This window comes from Chenopodium quinoa, unplaced genomic scaffold (assembly GCF_001683475.1).
Source record: "Chenopodium quinoa cultivar QQ74 unplaced genomic scaffold, ASM168347v1, whole genome shotgun sequence".
Classification (NCBI taxonomy): domain Eukaryota; kingdom Viridiplantae; phylum Streptophyta; class Magnoliopsida; order Caryophyllales; family Amaranthaceae; genus Chenopodium; species Chenopodium quinoa.
In genome coordinates, this window is record NW_018742393.1 from 1,427,925 (window position 1) to 1,446,911 (window position 18,987).

General features: G+C 40.9%; 1 protein-coding gene across 1 annotated transcript; it reads right to left on the minus strand.

Annotated features, from left to right (window-relative positions):
- Positions 1–4,716: 4,716 nt before the first annotated feature.
- Positions 4,717–7,925, minus strand: LOC110703170 (probable galacturonosyltransferase 9). Its single transcript, XM_021880914.1, has 3 exons — positions 7,445–7,925; positions 5,567–6,781; positions 4,717–5,417 (listed from the first exon to the last, which is right to left on the minus strand). The coding sequence occupies exons 1-3, from the start codon at positions 7,610–7,612 to the stop codon at positions 5,142–5,144; spliced, it is 1,659 nt and encodes a 552-aa protein (XP_021736606.1). The 5' UTR covers positions 7,613–7,925; the 3' UTR covers positions 4,717–5,141.
- Between the last annotated feature and the right edge of the window lie 11,062 nt (positions 7,926–18,987).

Below are 18,987 nucleotides of genomic sequence, written 5' to 3' on the forward strand. Positions count from 1 at the left end.
AAAGGCCAAAACCATAGAATACACCAAGTATCTAGAAAGCTTAACAAAGTATCTTCCTTCAATAAGGTCATTTTAGTAATTACACAATACCATACCAAATATTTTTTTGAAACATATTTGACAGCTATAAATACACACACCCTTTTGTAACCTTCTCAAAACACACCAAACAAAAACAACACAAACACAAATAAAATGAGAGAAACAAACACAAGTACTTCTGTGTGGAGATGGAACTCTCCAACACCCTACCTCTTTTGTGCCGTGGTTCTACTCATGGGCCTAATAGCAACTGCATTGCTTATGCTTGCTTGTTCGTACCGAAAGCGGCCGGTCTCCCCCTCGACCTTGTTCGATGGGGAGCCGGTTGGATGGGGAACGGCCGGGAATCAATCAAGCACCGAACTCGATATGAAGTCGAAATTTGTTGTGATCATGGCTGGAGATGAGAAGCCTACCTTTTTAGCTGCACCAACACAAACACAAACACAAGCTGTTTCTTCGAACCACATTTGTAGATGTGATTCTCCGGTCTAAGCTCTTAGAAGTAAATTACATTCATGTTGTTTTAGATTAGAATTTTTATTATTTTTAGGTGAAACATCCATTTATGTAATAGTAGTTTTGGTTTTTTTATGAACCATTACTAAATTACTTGCTACTTGATTTAGAATGATATGGCTCATAACTTTTACACTTACGTAATTACTCGCGTCATCTAAATTAGTTGTTACGTTACTTGTTCAATACAAAGTTGTCCGTACTATTTTCAAGAATACACAATTTATCTAATCCAGAAAATGCTCTAAATGACGAATAATCTAAGGAATAAAAAATATATTTGTTGGGAGATAAAAAGAAAAGGCGGTATGAACTCTGAACTTTTAGATAAAGACGCAAGTACAACGTAATATGATTAGCAAAACACCTGAATTATTTTAGGAAGATGATTATACTATTAAAAACTATTATTAATCTGTCAATTTCCGCCTTGCTTAATTAATCTGTCAATTTCCGACTTGCTTAATTACTTATTTAGTCAGGATCATAAATGACGTGATAAATTGTACAACGTACATGTTATTTTTCTGATAATACATATGGTCTCTTAACTAAAAAAGCTACGAAGTATTTAATTTAAGTGGAATTCTTCGACATTGTGTCATCATTCTAGAGAAATTTTGAAAAGCAATATTAAACAATGAGCATGTTAAGTAACTTTAGACTGAAATTCCTGGTCATTCCTTTTTTGACAAAGGTTCTTATGATAAACTAAACGCCAGCCCTTGAATTATATATACATACATACAATTATTGTAAAATATAATTAAGGACAAAAATAAAATAAAAACTATCAAAAGTAGCACAATTACTAATAACTTATATTATCTCCAAAGTTTTATGTTGGCCATGTATCGGATTTACAATAACTTATTTTAATAAGATTAGAGTAATTTTTTATTCATTTTATGAATATTTTTGTGTGGCATAATTTATTTGAGAATAGCATTTAATAGCTCAAAGATCACAATAAGTTACAATTAATACTCTGTTCGTAAATTATTGTAATTTTGACTTATATCGCCAAAATATTGAATTTAAATGTTAGTGGGATGCAGCAACTCGAAAATGAAAATCGGAAAAGGTGGAAGAAACAAATAGAGTACTGTTGAAGAAAGGAGACATCTGTGGGTGGTAATGTTTATAAGCAGGGAAAAATTCATTGGGCTCCCACAGGTTTATATTATGCTACGGATATTCTCTTATCTCAAGTATTATAAATAAAGTAACTTAATTAGCATTACATTTATGATTTATCACATCACAAACACTCCATATATAATAAAATAAGTAGTTTAGGCATTAATGCATAATTTAAACTTGTGAATCATATAAAATTCATATAGCAGTAAAAAACAATTTGATGACCAAAATAGTTGCATCAGAAATTGCAGTAGAAAAGGTATTGGATGTTAGAAGCGGCAGAATAAAAGCCAAAATTAGCATGCACCAAGCCACCAACTACCCAAGTTGCTTAAACATAGCACTTCCTTGATTTTTTTTTTTTTTTTTTGACTTTTTATATTATTTACGTATTTTAATTTGATGATACCCCTCAAAAATAAATAATATGACGTCTATGTATCAAACAGTATACATAAACACAAGTACAAAAAGTTGTATTTGTGGCGCACACGTCTTACTCCTACACATGCCAAGTTATACATGTATTAACATGTACCCAGTTCTAATAGCAGGTGCCCTGGTGTTCTTCTCGACTGAATGTCACTTGTCTTTTATTTTCTTATTAAGTTATTAGTCATGAGCAACTTCACTGCCTACGCAAATACAATTCGCTTGGAAAATGAGGTTGAAAAAAGTCACTACTCACTAGTCAGTAGTCACTAGACTATGATAACAGTATAAATAAAATGCTAGCAATTCAAACCCCTAATTCTGAAGCCTTACACCAAGCTCCTTTAGTGCACTTTTTATATTGCATGCCAAACAACTAATCATAGTCGGAGATTTATATAAAGCAAAAGGATGATTTAAATGCCTCAAGTATATTCTCATATTCTTCTGTACAGTTAACATGACAATCCTCTTTAGTTTAAACAATCACATGCAAGTCACTTTGTAGGATGGAGAACTAACTAAATGCCATTTGATAAGGAAGGTTCAGCAACAACATGGAACTTATGCAGGAATGAAGAATCAGATCCATTCTGATGTTTTGTTTGAGGACAAGTTGTTATCAGATGTGCATAACCTTGAACGATGAACGAAACGAGACTAGTTTAGAGAAGATAGAAACTTCGGAATCTTCTTTAGGTGATATATCTGGAAAAATACAATGACAGACTAGCATAACAGAGAGAACTCTAGAAAAGATAATAAACACAGAGTCTCTACTAAGCTTATGTAATCTTCCTCAACCCAGCCTTAGCAGGCTAATTTAACACCAGGTGGTTGTCGGCTGGTGGTGGTGGTGGTAGACTGGTAGTTGCCTTTAATGGAGTGTTTGTATAGCACCAATGGAGGCAGATAGAGGGTGCGGGGATGAAGGAGATATGGGTTTGTGTTTTTCCCCTAACTCTTATCTCCTTCATCTCAGCAACCTAGAGATCGGGTTAATAAGCTTAATGAATAATTTTTTTTTTTTGGTGTTTAGAGAGCCACTAGGGCGGATGATGAATATCGATCCTAGGATCCCCTGGAACCGGGAGGAAAGCTCTAACCAACTGAGCTATCCCTCACTCTCAATGAGATATGGGTTAATAAGCTTAACATCTCCTTCACCTCGGGTAGTTTGTGTTAATAAGCTTAATGAGCTCATTAACCCAATATCTCATTAATGAGCTTAATGAAGCAAAAACTCGTATGTAATCAGCCAGTGCCAAAACTGTTTCAATAGAATACCTTTTTATATTATGGAGTTATATGTCATTTTTGAAAATATTTATCAGTTGAAAAGCATTCTGAAGTCTGAACTGAACTTTTAGATAAAGACGCAAGTACAACATAATATGATTAGCAAAACACCCTTCTTATGTCCCAAATTATATCAAGGACTCAGAATGAGTTAACTAATTCTGAGGTAAGAATGAATGAAGAAGATGTTAATACGAATGCAGAAGAGAAGATATAACTTTGAGCCCCATGAATTAACTAATGCTAAATACTCCGTATATATAACTGCAACTGCTTAGGGAGTCTTTATCGCAAGTCTGAAGCGGAGTCTCAAGAAGAGTCTCATACAAGACTTTGGCAATAATGTCATCAAAGACTATCATGAGTCTTGCATGCGGTTTGGCAGATGAAAACCCATCTTAAGACTATGCATGTGGGGGCAATAAGCTGACAAACTTTGCATTGCCAATAATATATTGCCTACTCAACACAAGTTAATGAGCCCCCACATGTGTTCCCTCCTTTCTGCCTCACATTCTCTTCCCTGCCTTTCTCTTAAATCCTTAAAACCAAACACACTCCGAGGAAAATAAAATAACCAAAGTAGACAATAAGGGAGAACGCATCACTTCTCTTAATGGGAGAAAAGGAGGAAGAAATCCCAGAAAACACTAGGATTTATACTCCTCCAGAGCATCATTACTCCAGCTACAAACAAGGTGCCCTACTTTTGACACTTTCCTTCAGTTTAATCAAATCCCAGTAAATCAACCAAACAGCAGGGTCCTATATGAGTATATGCATCCTTTCTCCAGAGGAACTTTCATTAGCGGAATCATGCTAATTAATGACTTGTAAAGACATCAATAGTAAGAAAAAAAGCTACTCAATCCAAGAGTCAGTGAAATATAGTGAGATTGGACTATAGAGTGCAGTGAACTATACTGACTATCCAGGTTATCCAAAGCCTCATACTACTCTCATCCTCAATTTGGCTATCTAAGTTTCTAAGCTTTTTAATACGAAGTAATCTTCTAAGCTAATGTATAAGATTCAGAATCAAACAAGAGCAGAGGCTAGAAGGACTCCTGACACATGCAGGCATTTGGAGTTTTTTTACCAACAAAAAAACGAAATAGAAAGATGGAATATGCTTGTGGCACCGACATGAAAGAGGAAGATACCTAGGATCTATCTACAAAGAAGTCAAAGCAAGCAGATTTCCTAGCTCAGCCAATGGACAGAAGAGGTGGAAATTATGGGCTACTCAAACAGTAAACTACTTCCTTTGCCACAGATGAATGCAACCAAAATAATACCATTGTAAACCACCTTCAATACATCAAGTCAACCATACATACAAACTAAGTAGAGCTAACAGCGTGTAATCTTGATCAATTATCAAAAATGTTGTCTACATATTGATAAATCCAGTCACATAAAGTGTCTCTAAAAAATACATTCTGTAAATCTGTATATAAACCACCCAAGCTGGGTGTTTTAGTACATCCAACAGTAGCACCTTCGTGGCTGAAGGAAGATGGAATGGGATCAAGAAAATAAAATATAAGACCAATATGGAGTGAAAAAAAGAATGGAGTTAGCATAACTAAACTTATCGGAGGGGCTTGCAAGCAGAACTGACATGTACGAGTAACTCAGATGAATCTTTGACTATATAACACTTTCCAGTTACCTTATTTCTGAAAGAGAAGGATTGTAAACATCTACAGGCCAAAATTGCACATCTGCACAAACTCCATGTCATTATCCACATACTTGCTCCATAACTCCTTGTATTGATTCATTGCAATATCAAGCCAAGGCTTCATGCTCCCGCTAAAATGAATGACTGCTGCATTAGTAATCTCATCCATGCTCACACTTGGATTATAACCAAGCCCAAGGACGTGCCAAGATTTGTCCAATGTCTTTGTTTTCAAGTAGAAAGTGGCCAGGCCAGCTGGAAGCGTTCCTAGCTGCCACAAGGTATGGTCTTCATTCTAGAAAACAACATAAGAACGATGAAGTCAAAAGAGGATCCAGCTCAAGACACTTAACAATAGCATAGATTTATGAATACTACAACAACAACAATAACAGAGCCTTAGTACCAAAATACACGAAGCTCAAAAGGGAGGCATAATCATACCAAGTTCTGCCAGTAATGGTACTGCTCTGTGCATTTCTCACGCCTCCAAGCATCCAAATCAAATATGTTCATCCCATAAGCCCATGCACAAGCTTTGGGATTAAAGTTCTCCCTAATTAAAGGATGAGAGAAGTTCAAGTACTGTGAGTACCTATGGAAGGACCCAAAGCATGTCTCAACAGCCCCATTCACCTTACCATCTAGGTCAATGTTCCATAAATCAGTCAAATCTTTCTGAACCACAACATCATCATCCAAAAGCACGATACGGTGCAGATCAGGATACATCTCAGGCAAGTAAAATCGGAGATGACTCAGCATCGACAAGTACTTGGTATCTTTAGTAGCATTCTCTGCCTGATTTTCAGAGTCACGAGTTTGTGACTTTGCTGATTCAAGTTGTCTAAGAACTGGCACATATGATGGATTTAGAAACTGGAAGTCTTCCACAGCTTTCACTTCAACGTGGGCTCCCCCTGTGGCAGGTCTCATCTTGAACCAAACCTTCATTGCTGCAACAATCTTCCTATCTGTCACCACATGGAAAACATGCTTCCATGGCTCTTTTGCATTCTTCACCACAGAATTCACAACAACTGATACAGCAATGACATTCTCTGAGAATATCGCATAATGATACAAGGTTGGGTCCTCAAATTCAGGTTTCGGCTCTTCATCCTTATACTTCTCTGGATGGGCGATTCTCTCTCCAACAAGCCTCATAGCTAGACAATGAAGACTTTTAGGCACAGATTTTGCAGCAATGTAGCTTGCAATTGCACCATTCTTTTTCGCTTTAAGAAACTGCTCATGAACTGCAAATATGGTGTCCTTTAATTTCTGAATCTTCAACTGATTGTCATATGACTCTTTAGCTTCAGCAATCATCAGCCTTGCGACCTTTACTTTATCCTTCACTTCCTTCTCAAATTGCCTTAAGACGTCCTCATCCACAGTGCCTTCAGTCTCAAACAAAGCAGCACGATAAGCAGGTTTAGATATCATGTCCGTAAAATTCTGGGCCAGCTCGTCGTACAGCTTAAGCTGCCGAGAATTATCAAGTTTCAGCTTTCGTGCATAGGCAGCATAGGCATTAACAAGCATGACATGATCATGGGCTTGTTTATGAATCAAGTCCAGCCTGGTTTTCAGAGGATCTGACTTCAAAGCTAGAAATGACCTATGAATATATGCATTCCCAGTTGTTGGCAATTCCTGTTTCAGCCACCAAATCATAATCAAAAACCCAATTCTCATTTCCATAATCTACACAAATCCCACCACTTTATCTAGCCGCGATAGTAAAACATATAGAAGACGAGACCAAACTAGATTACATGTTTATCCTACACAGCTAAATACCATTTTCACATCAAAATTCCACTCCTTCCATTAATCCCTTCTAAACTAAAGAAGAGAAAACAATCAAACAAATCCTAGCATTCCCCTTAACAAATCTATCCAACTTATCTCGCCGAGTCTCCCTATTTACACATTCTCAGCAAAATCCCACCAATTTCTACACCACAAAAAAGCTAACTCTTAACTACTCATACTGAGTTCAATTTTAGCAAATACCCACAATTGCTTAACAACAACAACCCATCATACACACTAATCACAAGATAAAGAAACTCAATTTCAATTAAATTATTTATTCTTCCTGCATAATCACTCCATAATACTGCCTAAATTAACAATAAAACTTAAAAGTAACAAAGATCTGATTCTAAAAATGGAAAAAAGCAAAAACCAACAAATTCAATGAGCTAATAAAATCATTAAACAAGCAATTCAACAAAAACAGCATCATAAATCATAAAATCAATAACAAAAATCAAAAAAAGGCATCAAAATACAAGAGTAAAGAAAACATACAGGATCTGAAGAAGATGGATAAGAAGGAGAAGTGAAGAGAAGCTTAAGAGCAGCAAGGAAGAGGAGAGAGAAAATGACGGAAACGAAGATCGGGTATGACATTATGCTTCGTATACCCATCAAACCCGACCCGGACCCACCTCTTCCTCCTCTCCCAGCAACCGCCATTGTTGCACTTCTTCAGAGATCTCAATATACCCTATTCAATGGATGATCCGAACCCGAAATTCAGAATCTGGGTTTTTGCAATTGATCAGAGAAAAGGTGTATTTGAGTGTAAAGTGAGAGTGAGAGTGAAGAAGATGATGAAGATTTTGGGTTTGGGTCGGTGGTTTTACAGAGGATTTTTTTTATATATTTTTTGGGAATTTTTGATGAATTTTTTTATTATTCTCTATCGATCTACCATGTCGGTAGTGGTTGTGAACTTTATGTAATCTATTTTGTTTTTATGAAGTTTTGCTGTAATTTTTATTTGATTTTGATTTTGATTTTATGTGAGATGAAATTCTTTAATTTTGTAGTTTCGTAATTTGTTTGTTTACCATTGAATTGAGTAAATTAATAAATATTCCATAGGTTATTATTTTGATTTGATCAATAGGAGGTTAATTGGACTTCGTATTTGAATTTTGGGTGAAATTTGGATCGTTATTAATGGAATTTGAATCTAAATGGTCGAACTTTTGGGAGAATTGGCCAATGTTCATACTTGAATATGTATATATTTTAGCCCAATGCTTGAATTGATTTGACCTATATTTTAGGTCAAATTTGACATAATGCATGGTTGTTTTTTATTTTAATGTCAAAAATCCATTATAAAGTACTATAATATAATCGGTTTACTCATATGATAAAAACAAATTAAAAAAAACTCATGAAACTAATGGAAGATGTTTAAAGGTATACCAAATAAATAGTAATTCGTATAATATAACATTTTTTTTTAATGGAATAAGGAAGGGTGATTTCATTAAATAATAATAGTCATTCGACACTTACAATCATCCCTTAAGAGATCTAAATTCTCAATACAAGAATTAAACACCCCTAAACTAATGGCATCGCTTCTGAACTGCCCCTGGATAATTTTATATATCTTTGCATCGTTCTTGACGGAGCTCCATTGATGTATAGTCGCAAAGTGATAAAACTTGATTGGTCATCAAGATATGTACCCTTATACCAACAGACCCGCAATTCCACAAATTTGCAAGACAAATCTTCCAAATTTGTATCACTGCACACACTAAAAACAAACAATACTAAACCTTACATGGAGGGACTGACTATAATCACCATGCTGTTGGTGATCTTTATTGGCTATAAACATTAAATTAAAGAAGAATTTGGGGCTTACCATCGATAAAAGTCGATGGCAACCCCTAAGTTTTACTATGGTGGGTAAGTTTGAAGAGAGAGAACAGAGAAAATTTTAGGATTTTACTATTATGTTCTCGTATAATATAACATAAATACATAATAACTAATCAATAACATAATACTAAATCAGACACCAGTAATGACACATGTCACTTCATAGTATTGTATTTTCCCTTCAAAACTCCCCTTCCCCTTTTAGGAAAAAAATCTTTTATTTTTGGAATATTTGTATAATACAACTATTATAAATTATTCTAAATCGTATATATTATTTTTGCATAAAATGTATTTTTTTATTTCTTATTCTTATTTGTTCCATACACATTTACCTAAAATATTATTCCAACTCTTTTTTAATTATAGAAAAAGTGAGCCACTAGTTTAGGTACAATATACTATCATTACCACCTAGATATGTTTTAGACGGAGTACTAGATTAATACCCGTGCTATGCACGCATCTAACCAAAAAATATTTCGTAAAGTTGTATATTATTAAAATTAAATTAGTTTTTAAATAAATAAGCAACTTACTACAATAATAATATTTTATACTCTTTAATTCAATGGTAGTTAATTTACCAAAGATAAGGAAGTGTAGTTGTGTAGTGCTTAAATAAAAAAGAAAACAAAAAATGGTGCAACACTTTAAAAAAGTAGAGTGAGTGATAACAATTATACTTTGTATGTGTAATGTTTTTGTAATATTAAGTTAAGATATTTCTAATATGAAGTATAAATTGAATTAATTTTTTTTTTGTAAGATTAAGTTAAGATATTTTCTAATATGAATTATAAATTAAATTTTGTAAGATTAAGTTAACAATTATACTTTGTATGTGATATATTATTTGTAATTTATATATTTACATATATCCTGTGCTAATAGTTTTATTGTAGATTTTACTCTGTTGTTTGAGTAATATTTTCATGTTTATTAAAAAGCATTTATTAATAAGTCTTTAGTCATATAGTCACTAGATTGTATGTTTTATTGGGAAATAATATGCATCATTAATGTAATTTATTGTATACTACTTTTAAATATGTTCAACACAACTAATCAACAATAATTTTTTTTTTCTCAATCATAGTTTTAATAATTTTTGTCTTATTATTTATTTTTCTATATGCGTTGTGATTAGGGGATTTTTATCCACCAATCGCCGTCTGACAAGTGGACCAACCAGGTTCCGCCACGTGTCCTTCACGTGGGCCAATAGGAGCCTGCCACGTGTCAGTCACAGATATGTCCTATACGGACCAGTTGAGACACGCCACGTGTCCACCCATGCCAAATGGGAAAACCGGCCACCAAGGCCCAATCCTGTTATGAGGCCCAGTCAGCCCTAGGTTTACCCTAAACCTAAGACTGGCACGCTTCTCGAGGTTATAAATACCCCTCTTAATCCTCATTAAGAGGGAGAGAACTCGAATAACAGAGATTACACACATTAAACACTCTCACCTAGAGAGACCTAATCACCTTTATTTCCGCATTTATTACTCCTTAATCAGGTACTAACTTGACCGTTGGAGGCGGAGCTCCTACCACAGGGAGTCTTCGTTGTTTTGCAGGTACAGGCGTCCGGTTCCAGTCTCGGTGTTGTAACTCTCCCGAAGGACATCAGAAAACCCCGAAACATTTTGGCGCCGTCTGTGGGGAGAGTATTTCTGAGATGGCATCCACGTTTGTACCGACTTTTGAAGAGAGGCGTCCCCTAGACGACCCTCAAGTCCAGTCGGACCATGATACTGACAATGAACTTGAAGTGGAAGCTCACACAGCTCCAGACGGGACCCTAAGGGCCCGACGTACCCGTCCTACCGAAAGAAGGGAACGGGAACATTTTCAAACTGTTAGTGAGCCAACAGGCGCACAATCTGTTCGGCAGCAGCCGGCTGATGGATCTGCTCCCATTACAAGGAACGAACTCATGACCTTCATGAGGGAATTCAAGGGAGAAATTCAGGAATTAATCACTAAGAAGACGCCTGCTCTGGACAAAGAGCAGTCGGCTAAGAAACCTTCCTCTTCACGGAAGAGGAAACCAGTTCAGGGGCGAGAGGCAACCCCTCATCCTAAATCAAGGAAGTGGGAGCCATCTGCCCTTAATCTCACAAAATACCATTTTCCTACTCCAGGAAATAGGAAACCTGTTCGTCATACTCAGGCGGATGGGTCGAAGAAAACATACACAGACGCTCGGCTACTGTTAGAACAGAAGAAGAGTGACCGACTGTCAGAGTCGACCTCTACTTCAAATTTTCAAGAAAGTTTACAAAATGCCTCGATAAGGCATACCCAGTCGTATCATGAGAGTCAGTCAGGCGGCACCTCCCGTCGGTCAGGCTTTCATAGCGACCAGGCGGTACCAAACTTACCGTTTGTACCGCAACAACAGTATTTCTTGCAGCCACCTCCATTTGGTGGACCTGCAGCAAAAAATGTCCAACCTATGGACTGGCAGCTACGGTTGCTTAGGCTTGGTGAACAGCCGTCGGCCTTCTCCAAGGAAATTACTGAAGCCGCTCAGCCGGCGAAGGTAAAAAATGTCTTAGTAGGCGCCTATGACGGCACTACTAACCCAGAAGACCATTTGATGGCATTCACCAACCTGATGTACCTTCAAGGGTTGGATGATCCCACTTGGTGCAAGTGTTTCCCAGCGACTCTTAAAGGAATTGCACAACAATGGTTCGGCAACCTGCCGACTGGTTGTGTAAACAACTTCAGGACGCTTGCTTACCTGTTCACCTCCAACTTCGCCATGAACATTCCTGCGAAGAAGACGACCCTTGATTTGGGGACAATTCAGCAGGGTGAGAAGGAGGGGCTTCGATCCTACATCAGGCGGTTTAACCTGATGAGAATACAGATTCAAGGGTTACCGGATGAGGTAGCTTATACTGACTTTTTTAGGGGTCTCAAGGATGGGTCGACCTTCAAATTTGATCTGGTTCGAAAGAGGGTGGCGACTCTTCAGGAGGCCTTGATTGAAGCAGAAGCCTATATACAGGCGACCGATCTTTGCAATACAAAGCAGTCAGACTGGAAAAAGTCTGACAAAAGAGAAGGACGACAGAAGCAGTCGTCCAACAAAGATGAGAAAAGAAAAGAGGTCTGGGCGGCTGATTCCTCTAAACAGCCGGCCCAGAAGAAGAAAAAAGAATTCAAACCATACTCCCCAAAGTATGTGTTTAACAAGGACAGCCAAGCTATCCTAAAAGAAATCAAGGGACGGATCTCAATTGAGAAGCCGGTCCCCATGAAGGGTTCTCCAAGCAACCGGAACCAAGATAAATTCTGTGATTATCATGAAGATGTTGGTCATCACACCAAGGAATGCATCAGCCTCATGCGGTATCTGGACCGCCTGGCTGAGCAAGGGGATCTTAACCCTTATATCAAGAAATCCACGGGGAGCACCTCCTCGAAAAAACAGTTGGCCAAAAAGAATCAACAGGCCGACAGCTCTGATACGGATGATGCAGTCGTCTACACCATTGCAGGCGGCTTCTCAGGAGGCGGCCCCACTATTAGGGGCAACAAAGACCATATCAGGCGGCTAGATGTAAATTCTGTTCACCCAGAACGGCCCTCCAAAAATTCATTTCCTGAGATTGTCATTACTGAAGAAGATCTAGGAGGGGTCAGGGGGCCGCATGACGACCCTATCGTCATTGAATGTAAGGTGGCCAATCAGAGAGTTGGCCGAATCCTCATAGATACCGGAAGCTCTTCAGATCTTATCAGTAGCAAATGTCTGTCAAAATTGAAGTACAAAACTGATTGTATACATCCGGCCTCCCACCCTTTAGTAGGGTTTGGAGGAGGAGTCGTCCATCCTGTAGGACGCGTAGATCTACCCATCCGCCTGGGTGAAAAAGGGGAAGGACGACACATGGTAGTCCGGTTCCTGGTGGTAGAAGAACTCTCGGCCTACAACATGATTCTGGGACGACCAACCTTGAATAATTCCAAGGCTGTGATTATCCCATCTCTTATGTTGCTCAAATTTGAGAGGGACAATGGAACAGTCGGCTCCCTAAGGGGAGATCAGAGGATGGCACGAGAGTGCTATCTCTCGGATGTCAAGCCCACTGTCATGGCCGCTGGGTCCAGTGGAGAAAAGATTGACAATGTCAAAAATAATGCGCCTGTTCACGAAACAGGCGGCAAGAAAAGAAAAGCATCCCAGATGGGGGCCGCAAGAAATGATAAAAAATAGCAATCATTGGCAGAGGAGCGGTCGGATGAATTCCGCCCTCAGCCGGCTGGTGATCATATGGACCTAATCCTAGATGTCTCGCGTCCTGACAGAACAGTCAAAGTCGGGACGACTGCTCTAGGGGTCCTAGGTGATGATTTTCACAATCTGTTGAAAGAATACAAAGACATCTTTGCATTCGAAGTCCATGAAATGCCTGGCATTAGTCCTGAGCTGGCGGTACATAAACTGGCCGTGGATCCAAAAAAGAAGCCAGTACGGCAGAAGAAGCGGAACCATGGCGAAGAAAGAAGTCAGGCGGCAGCCGCCGAAGTCAAAAAACTACTTGATGCAGGATTCATTCGGCAATGTTACTTCCCAGACTGGGTTGCAAATGTTGTGCTTGTTAAAAAGCCGAATGGTACCTGGCGAATGTGTGTAGACTACACAGACTTGAATAAGGCGTGCCCGAAAGACAGTTACCCTCTGCCTAAAATTAACAGCTTGGTCGACTCAACAGCCGGCCATGCTTTGATGAGTTTCATGGACGCCTACTCTGGTTTCCATCAAATACCTTTATGGAAGAACGATCAGGAGAAGACGGCCTTCGTCACTGATCAAGGGTTATACTGTTACACGGTCATGCCGTTTGGTCTTAAGAATGCCCCGGCCACCTTCCAACGTATGATAAACACCGTGCTCTTTGATCAGATTGGTAGAAATGTCGAGGCATATATTGATGATATGATTGTCAAGTCTAAACTTCAGACAGATCATCTGTCGGACCTCCGAGAAACTTTCGCCACACTCAGGCGGCACCATGTCATGCTCAATCCCAAGAAATGTGTCTTTGGAGTTGAGTCTGGGAAATTTCTCGGATTTCTCATTAATCAGAGGGGAATAGAGGCGAACCCTGAGAAGGTACAGGCGGTCATTGACATGCAGTCGCCCCGTACCGTCCGAGAGGTTCAGAAGTTAACAGGTTGTCTGGCGGCCTTGGGAAGATTTCTAAGTCGATCAGGCGACAAATGCCTATACTTTTTCCAGGCAATTAAGAAAAAGGCAAGGTTTGAATGGGGGCCGGATGCTGAGGCGGCCTTCCAGAAATTGAAAGTTCATTTGCATTCCTTGCCGAGGCTAGTCAGCCCTTTGCCCAAAGAAGCACTTTACATGTATCTGGCCGTCTCTGATCATGCGTTAAGCGCTGTTCTTCTTGCTGAAAGAGACGGCTGTCAGCTCCCGGTCTACTTTGTCAGTCATGTACTGAAAAATGCGGAGTTGAGGTATCCCTTAGTAGAGAAATTTGGTCTTGCACTCTTCATGGCTGTTAAAAATTAAAGCCATACTTTTTGGCACATGCAGTCGTCGTGTATACAGATCAACCGATCAAGCGGCCACTGACCACCATGGAGTCGTCAGGCCGAATGATCAAATGGGCCATAGAAATACAGAGCCTCGAAGTTACCTTCGAGCCTAGAAAAGCAGTGAAGGGGCAAGCCTTTGCTGACTTCATTGTTGAGATGACTCGTCCCCCTGACTCTCAAGTTCCAGACCAAGTCTGGAAAGTATATGTGGATGGAAGCTCTACTTCAAACGGTTGTGGAGCAGGCGTCATATGTCAGTCGCCAGAAGGCGACAGGTACGAGTATGCTTTACGCTTCAGTTTTCAGGCTTCAAACAATGAGGCATAATATGAAGCTTTATTAGCCGGAATCCGCATGTGCAAGGCGGCAGGGGCAAGAAAAATAGACGCCTGTTCCGATTCACAACTGATAGTGAGTCAGTACAACGGCGAATATGAAGCAACCCATCCGGCCATGATCAAGTATTTACAGGCGGTCCGACAAGCAGTCGGCTCCCTAGAGGATTTCCATCTGACCCAAGTGCCAAGGTCAGAAAACAACCAGGCGGATGCACTTTCAAAATTAGCGTCGTCCGCCTCCTGTGATGCTCCTCGAACTGTTTTTTGGGAAGTAATGGAGAGGAGAAGCATTGAAGAAGACCCTATTGGAATCTTAGACAGAAGTTCAACCTGGATGGATCCAATCAGGGCATATCTGACAAACGGTACCCTGCCGGATGATCATCAACAGGCAGCAGTACTAAAAAAACGAGCCACCAATTTTGAAATGATAAAGGGAGAACTTCACAAAAGAGGGTACCTACAACCCTTCTTAAAGTGCGTTACTCCAGAAAAGGGGCGAGAGATACTAGACGATCTCCACTCTGGTTACTGTGCTTCACATATAGGTGGAAGGACGCTTGCTTAACGGGCAAGGCGCCAGGGCTACTTCTGGCCTACCTTAGAAGCTGATGCTATGGAGATGGTGAAAAGGTGTGACAAGTGTCAAAGGTTTGGCAAACTAATTCACCGTCCGGCTACTGACCTCACCACCATTCATAGCCCCCTACCGTTTGCTAAGTGGGGCATGGATATTTTGGGTCCATATACGCCCGCAACAGGCGGACGAAGATACATACTTGTGGCCGTCGACTACTTCACTAAATGGGTAGAGGCGGAGGCTGTTAAGGGAATCAAGACGAAGGATGTAATTTCATTCATTTGGAGAAATGTCATCACTCGGTTCGGGGTTCCCATGTCTATGGTTTTTGATAATGGTCCCCAATTTGAGACGCCTGTTCTCAAAAGCTGGTTGGGTGACCAAGGAATCGCACACTGCTTTGCATCTGTCGGCCGTCCACAAGCAAACGGCCAGGTAGAAGCCTTTAATAAAATCATCTCAGATGGCCTCAAGAAAAAGATTGAACGAGCAGGCGGCCTATGGGCGGATGAACTACCACATGTTCTCTAGGCCATTAGGACGACTGAAAAAGGGGCGACTGGAGAAACTCCATTCCTCCTAACTTATGGTGCGGAAGCTGTTCTTCCAATAGAACACTACGAGCCGACTCTTCGAGTAATGCTATATGACGAAGAGGCAAACTGGGAAGCCATGCGCCTGGCATTAGACTCGATCCCTGAAAAGAGAGGCAATGCTGTCTTACGCCATGAGATTTACCGCCTGAGAATGACTCGATCATACAACAGAAAAGTGCACAGGCGTCCACTCAAGGTGGGGGACTTTGTACTTAGAAAAATGGAAGCTGTTGGTAGGGCTAACGAGTCTGGCAAGCTAACTCCCAACTGGGAAGGCCCCTACCGAATATATGAAGAGGTTAGAGACGGTACCTACCGTCTGGAAACACTAGACGGCCAGCCGTTACCTCGAACTTGGAACATAGATAATCTTAAGAAATATTTCTTTTGAAAAAATGTAGTCAAGGACTATTCAATTTTGTATTAAGAGGGGCATGCCAACTGACCAACAGTCGGCTACTCTCCATTTTTATTCATTTTTATTAAAAAAGAGGCATGCCGCCTGTACCTCTACAGTCGGCTACTCTCCATGTTCTAATTGATACTCTCCATTGAGTATTTTATTACATCTTCAGAGGGGCATGCCGCCTGTACCTCTACAGCCGGCTACTCTCCATATAGTGAGTCACTATCACCAGAGGGGCATGCCGTCTGGACATACAGTCGGCTACTCTCCATAGAAGATTGCCGACTGGCTCCAAAGCAGACGGCCACTCTCTTATACTTAGCTTAAAATGATCAGGGCCTGGCCGACTCTGTGCCTAAACAGGCAGCTACCCTCCTCTAACTTAGCACATACGTTCACCAAGAACAAACCAAGGCAACAAGCCGAATGATCAGTCCAGGCGCCTAGCCAACTGATCCAATATTTAAATTCAATTCGACCTGTCCCAACATTATAGCAGGCGTCCGGCGGCATCCCTCCGGATGAAATTCGTCGCAGAGAGCAGCTCCCTTTTGGGTGGAACATTGCTCTATAAACTAATTACACGGCACCTATACGACTGTCCCCAAGGGCAACCACGTAGCCGTTTCTGAGACAAGGATAACTCTATCACTAACTAAACCAGTGGTAGCAGTTGACATCTGAGTCTGATGACTCCCTGTATTACTTGGGATAAATTCAGGGGGTACCTCTTGAGTTAATAGCCAACAAACATTGGCGAATCAAGGGGATCAGCCGGCCTCCACCGCCTGATACCTCTACTACTCAAGCAAGAGTGACGGCGACTGAGTAAACACCAACGTTAACTCATAGTCACTCCCTCAAACTTGGTATGGAGCCTAAAAGGTTCGAGTAGACCGCCTGTTTTTTGGCAAACGGGCACTCAAACCACTACTCTTACTGGGTTACCACTACTTGGGTTAATAGCCAACAAACATTGGCGAATCAAGGGGATCAGCCGGCCTACGCCGCCTGGTACCTCTACTACTCAAGCTAGAGAGTGACGGAGACTGAGTAACTCCCATGTTAACTCATAGTCACTCTCAAACTTAGCATGAAACTTAAAAAGTTGTCTACTTAAGACTGCCGTCTGTAACCAAACAGGCATACCTACTTTGGTTGGACGTCCTATTTAACGCCTGCTACTATGCAGCCGCCAAAGCTGACGACCAGCCATCTCTTAACGAAATAAACTAAGTACCAAACTTAGTATATTGAACAGTTGGCTTAGACCGCCTAGAGTCTCTAGCCGGAAAACATAACAAGGAACCACGTTCCTATTTGGTTGAATAAATGGCCGACTGATTGCCCGGCTTGGAAACAGACAACCAGTCGTCCAGGGGCATAGGCGGACCATCCGTACCTGTCTACAATCGGCCATGCAAAACAGTCGATATAGTGTACAATGTAATATCAAATATTCAACACTTAGACAAATTTCAAGCAAAAAAAAATGATTTCATTGATTTCATTGATGAAGGTAAAATATTCAGAACCCCGGCCCCCTGGCCGGGTAAATACAAGCAAACGGCACGCAGGCCGTGAAAGAATACAAAAGCTTAATGGGGCAAGTCTTCAGCATTCGCAGCGTCCGCCTGGTCAGCCTTCCTCTTGCTAGACTCGGCCTTAGCTGCATCCTTCTTCGATGCCTTGTCCCCAAGTGGCACGAGCGCCACTATCGGTTGCTCATCCCCATCCAAGGCCTCCTCCAACGCCTCGTCCTCAGCAGCCGCCAGGATCTCTTGATTATATGTTTCAGAGCACTGGCGGTAAGTTTTTTCCCACGAGGCAAAGTCGGCACTGGGGAAGAGGCGGCTCCAGGTCATGCGCTGGATTTGGGAAGAGTCTTCCATCATCTCTCGGACGAGCTCTCTTTTCTCTTGCTCAGCCTTCTCCGAGAGCTCTTAAGTTAGACTCTTCTCCTGGGTCACCAGGCGTTCCTTTACGTTAGCCAAGGATTTCTCCATGGCTTCGTACGACAGCATCTTTTGGCGGAGAGGTTTAAGCTCGGCCTTGAGATTGGAGACGGTCGCCTCCAGCTCGCTGTTCCTCTTCTGGGCCGCCTCTAACTCAGCCCGGATAGCGGCGGCAACCTGCGCCTGATAGTAAAGAATATCAATTGTCAGAACTTCATTTTGGGCAATTTGAAACATTGCCTTATCACAGTTAGAGGCGGCCATAGCTTTTGCAGCCTTTACCTCTTTGTTTTTCCGATCAAGCGGCTTGCGAAGGCCGTTCACTCGGAGCAGGGCCTAAGTAAAGAGAAAACAGGCGTCAGTTTCCAAACAAGATAACAGGCGCCCTGAAATTCAAAAAACTCAAAAAATGCTAAGTATACCTCAGCAAGGACCCCTGCAATCCCATCAAGGTCAAGGGTGCCGACACCCCTGACCGCCTCCCTTTCAGATGGAGGAACTGCTTTGATCATGGACTTGGCTACCTCTACCAAGTCAGGCTCCTGAGGGCCGGCTGCACCAAGCGTAAAAAAGCAAGTTAGACCTAGTCAAGAAAGAAGCAAGGGTAAGAGCTTTTACGAGAAATTGTCCATACTTCTAGGCGGCCCCGCCGGAGCTTTGGAAGAAGTGGCCGGCTGCTTCTCAGCCGCCACTGTTTTCCTGGAAGAT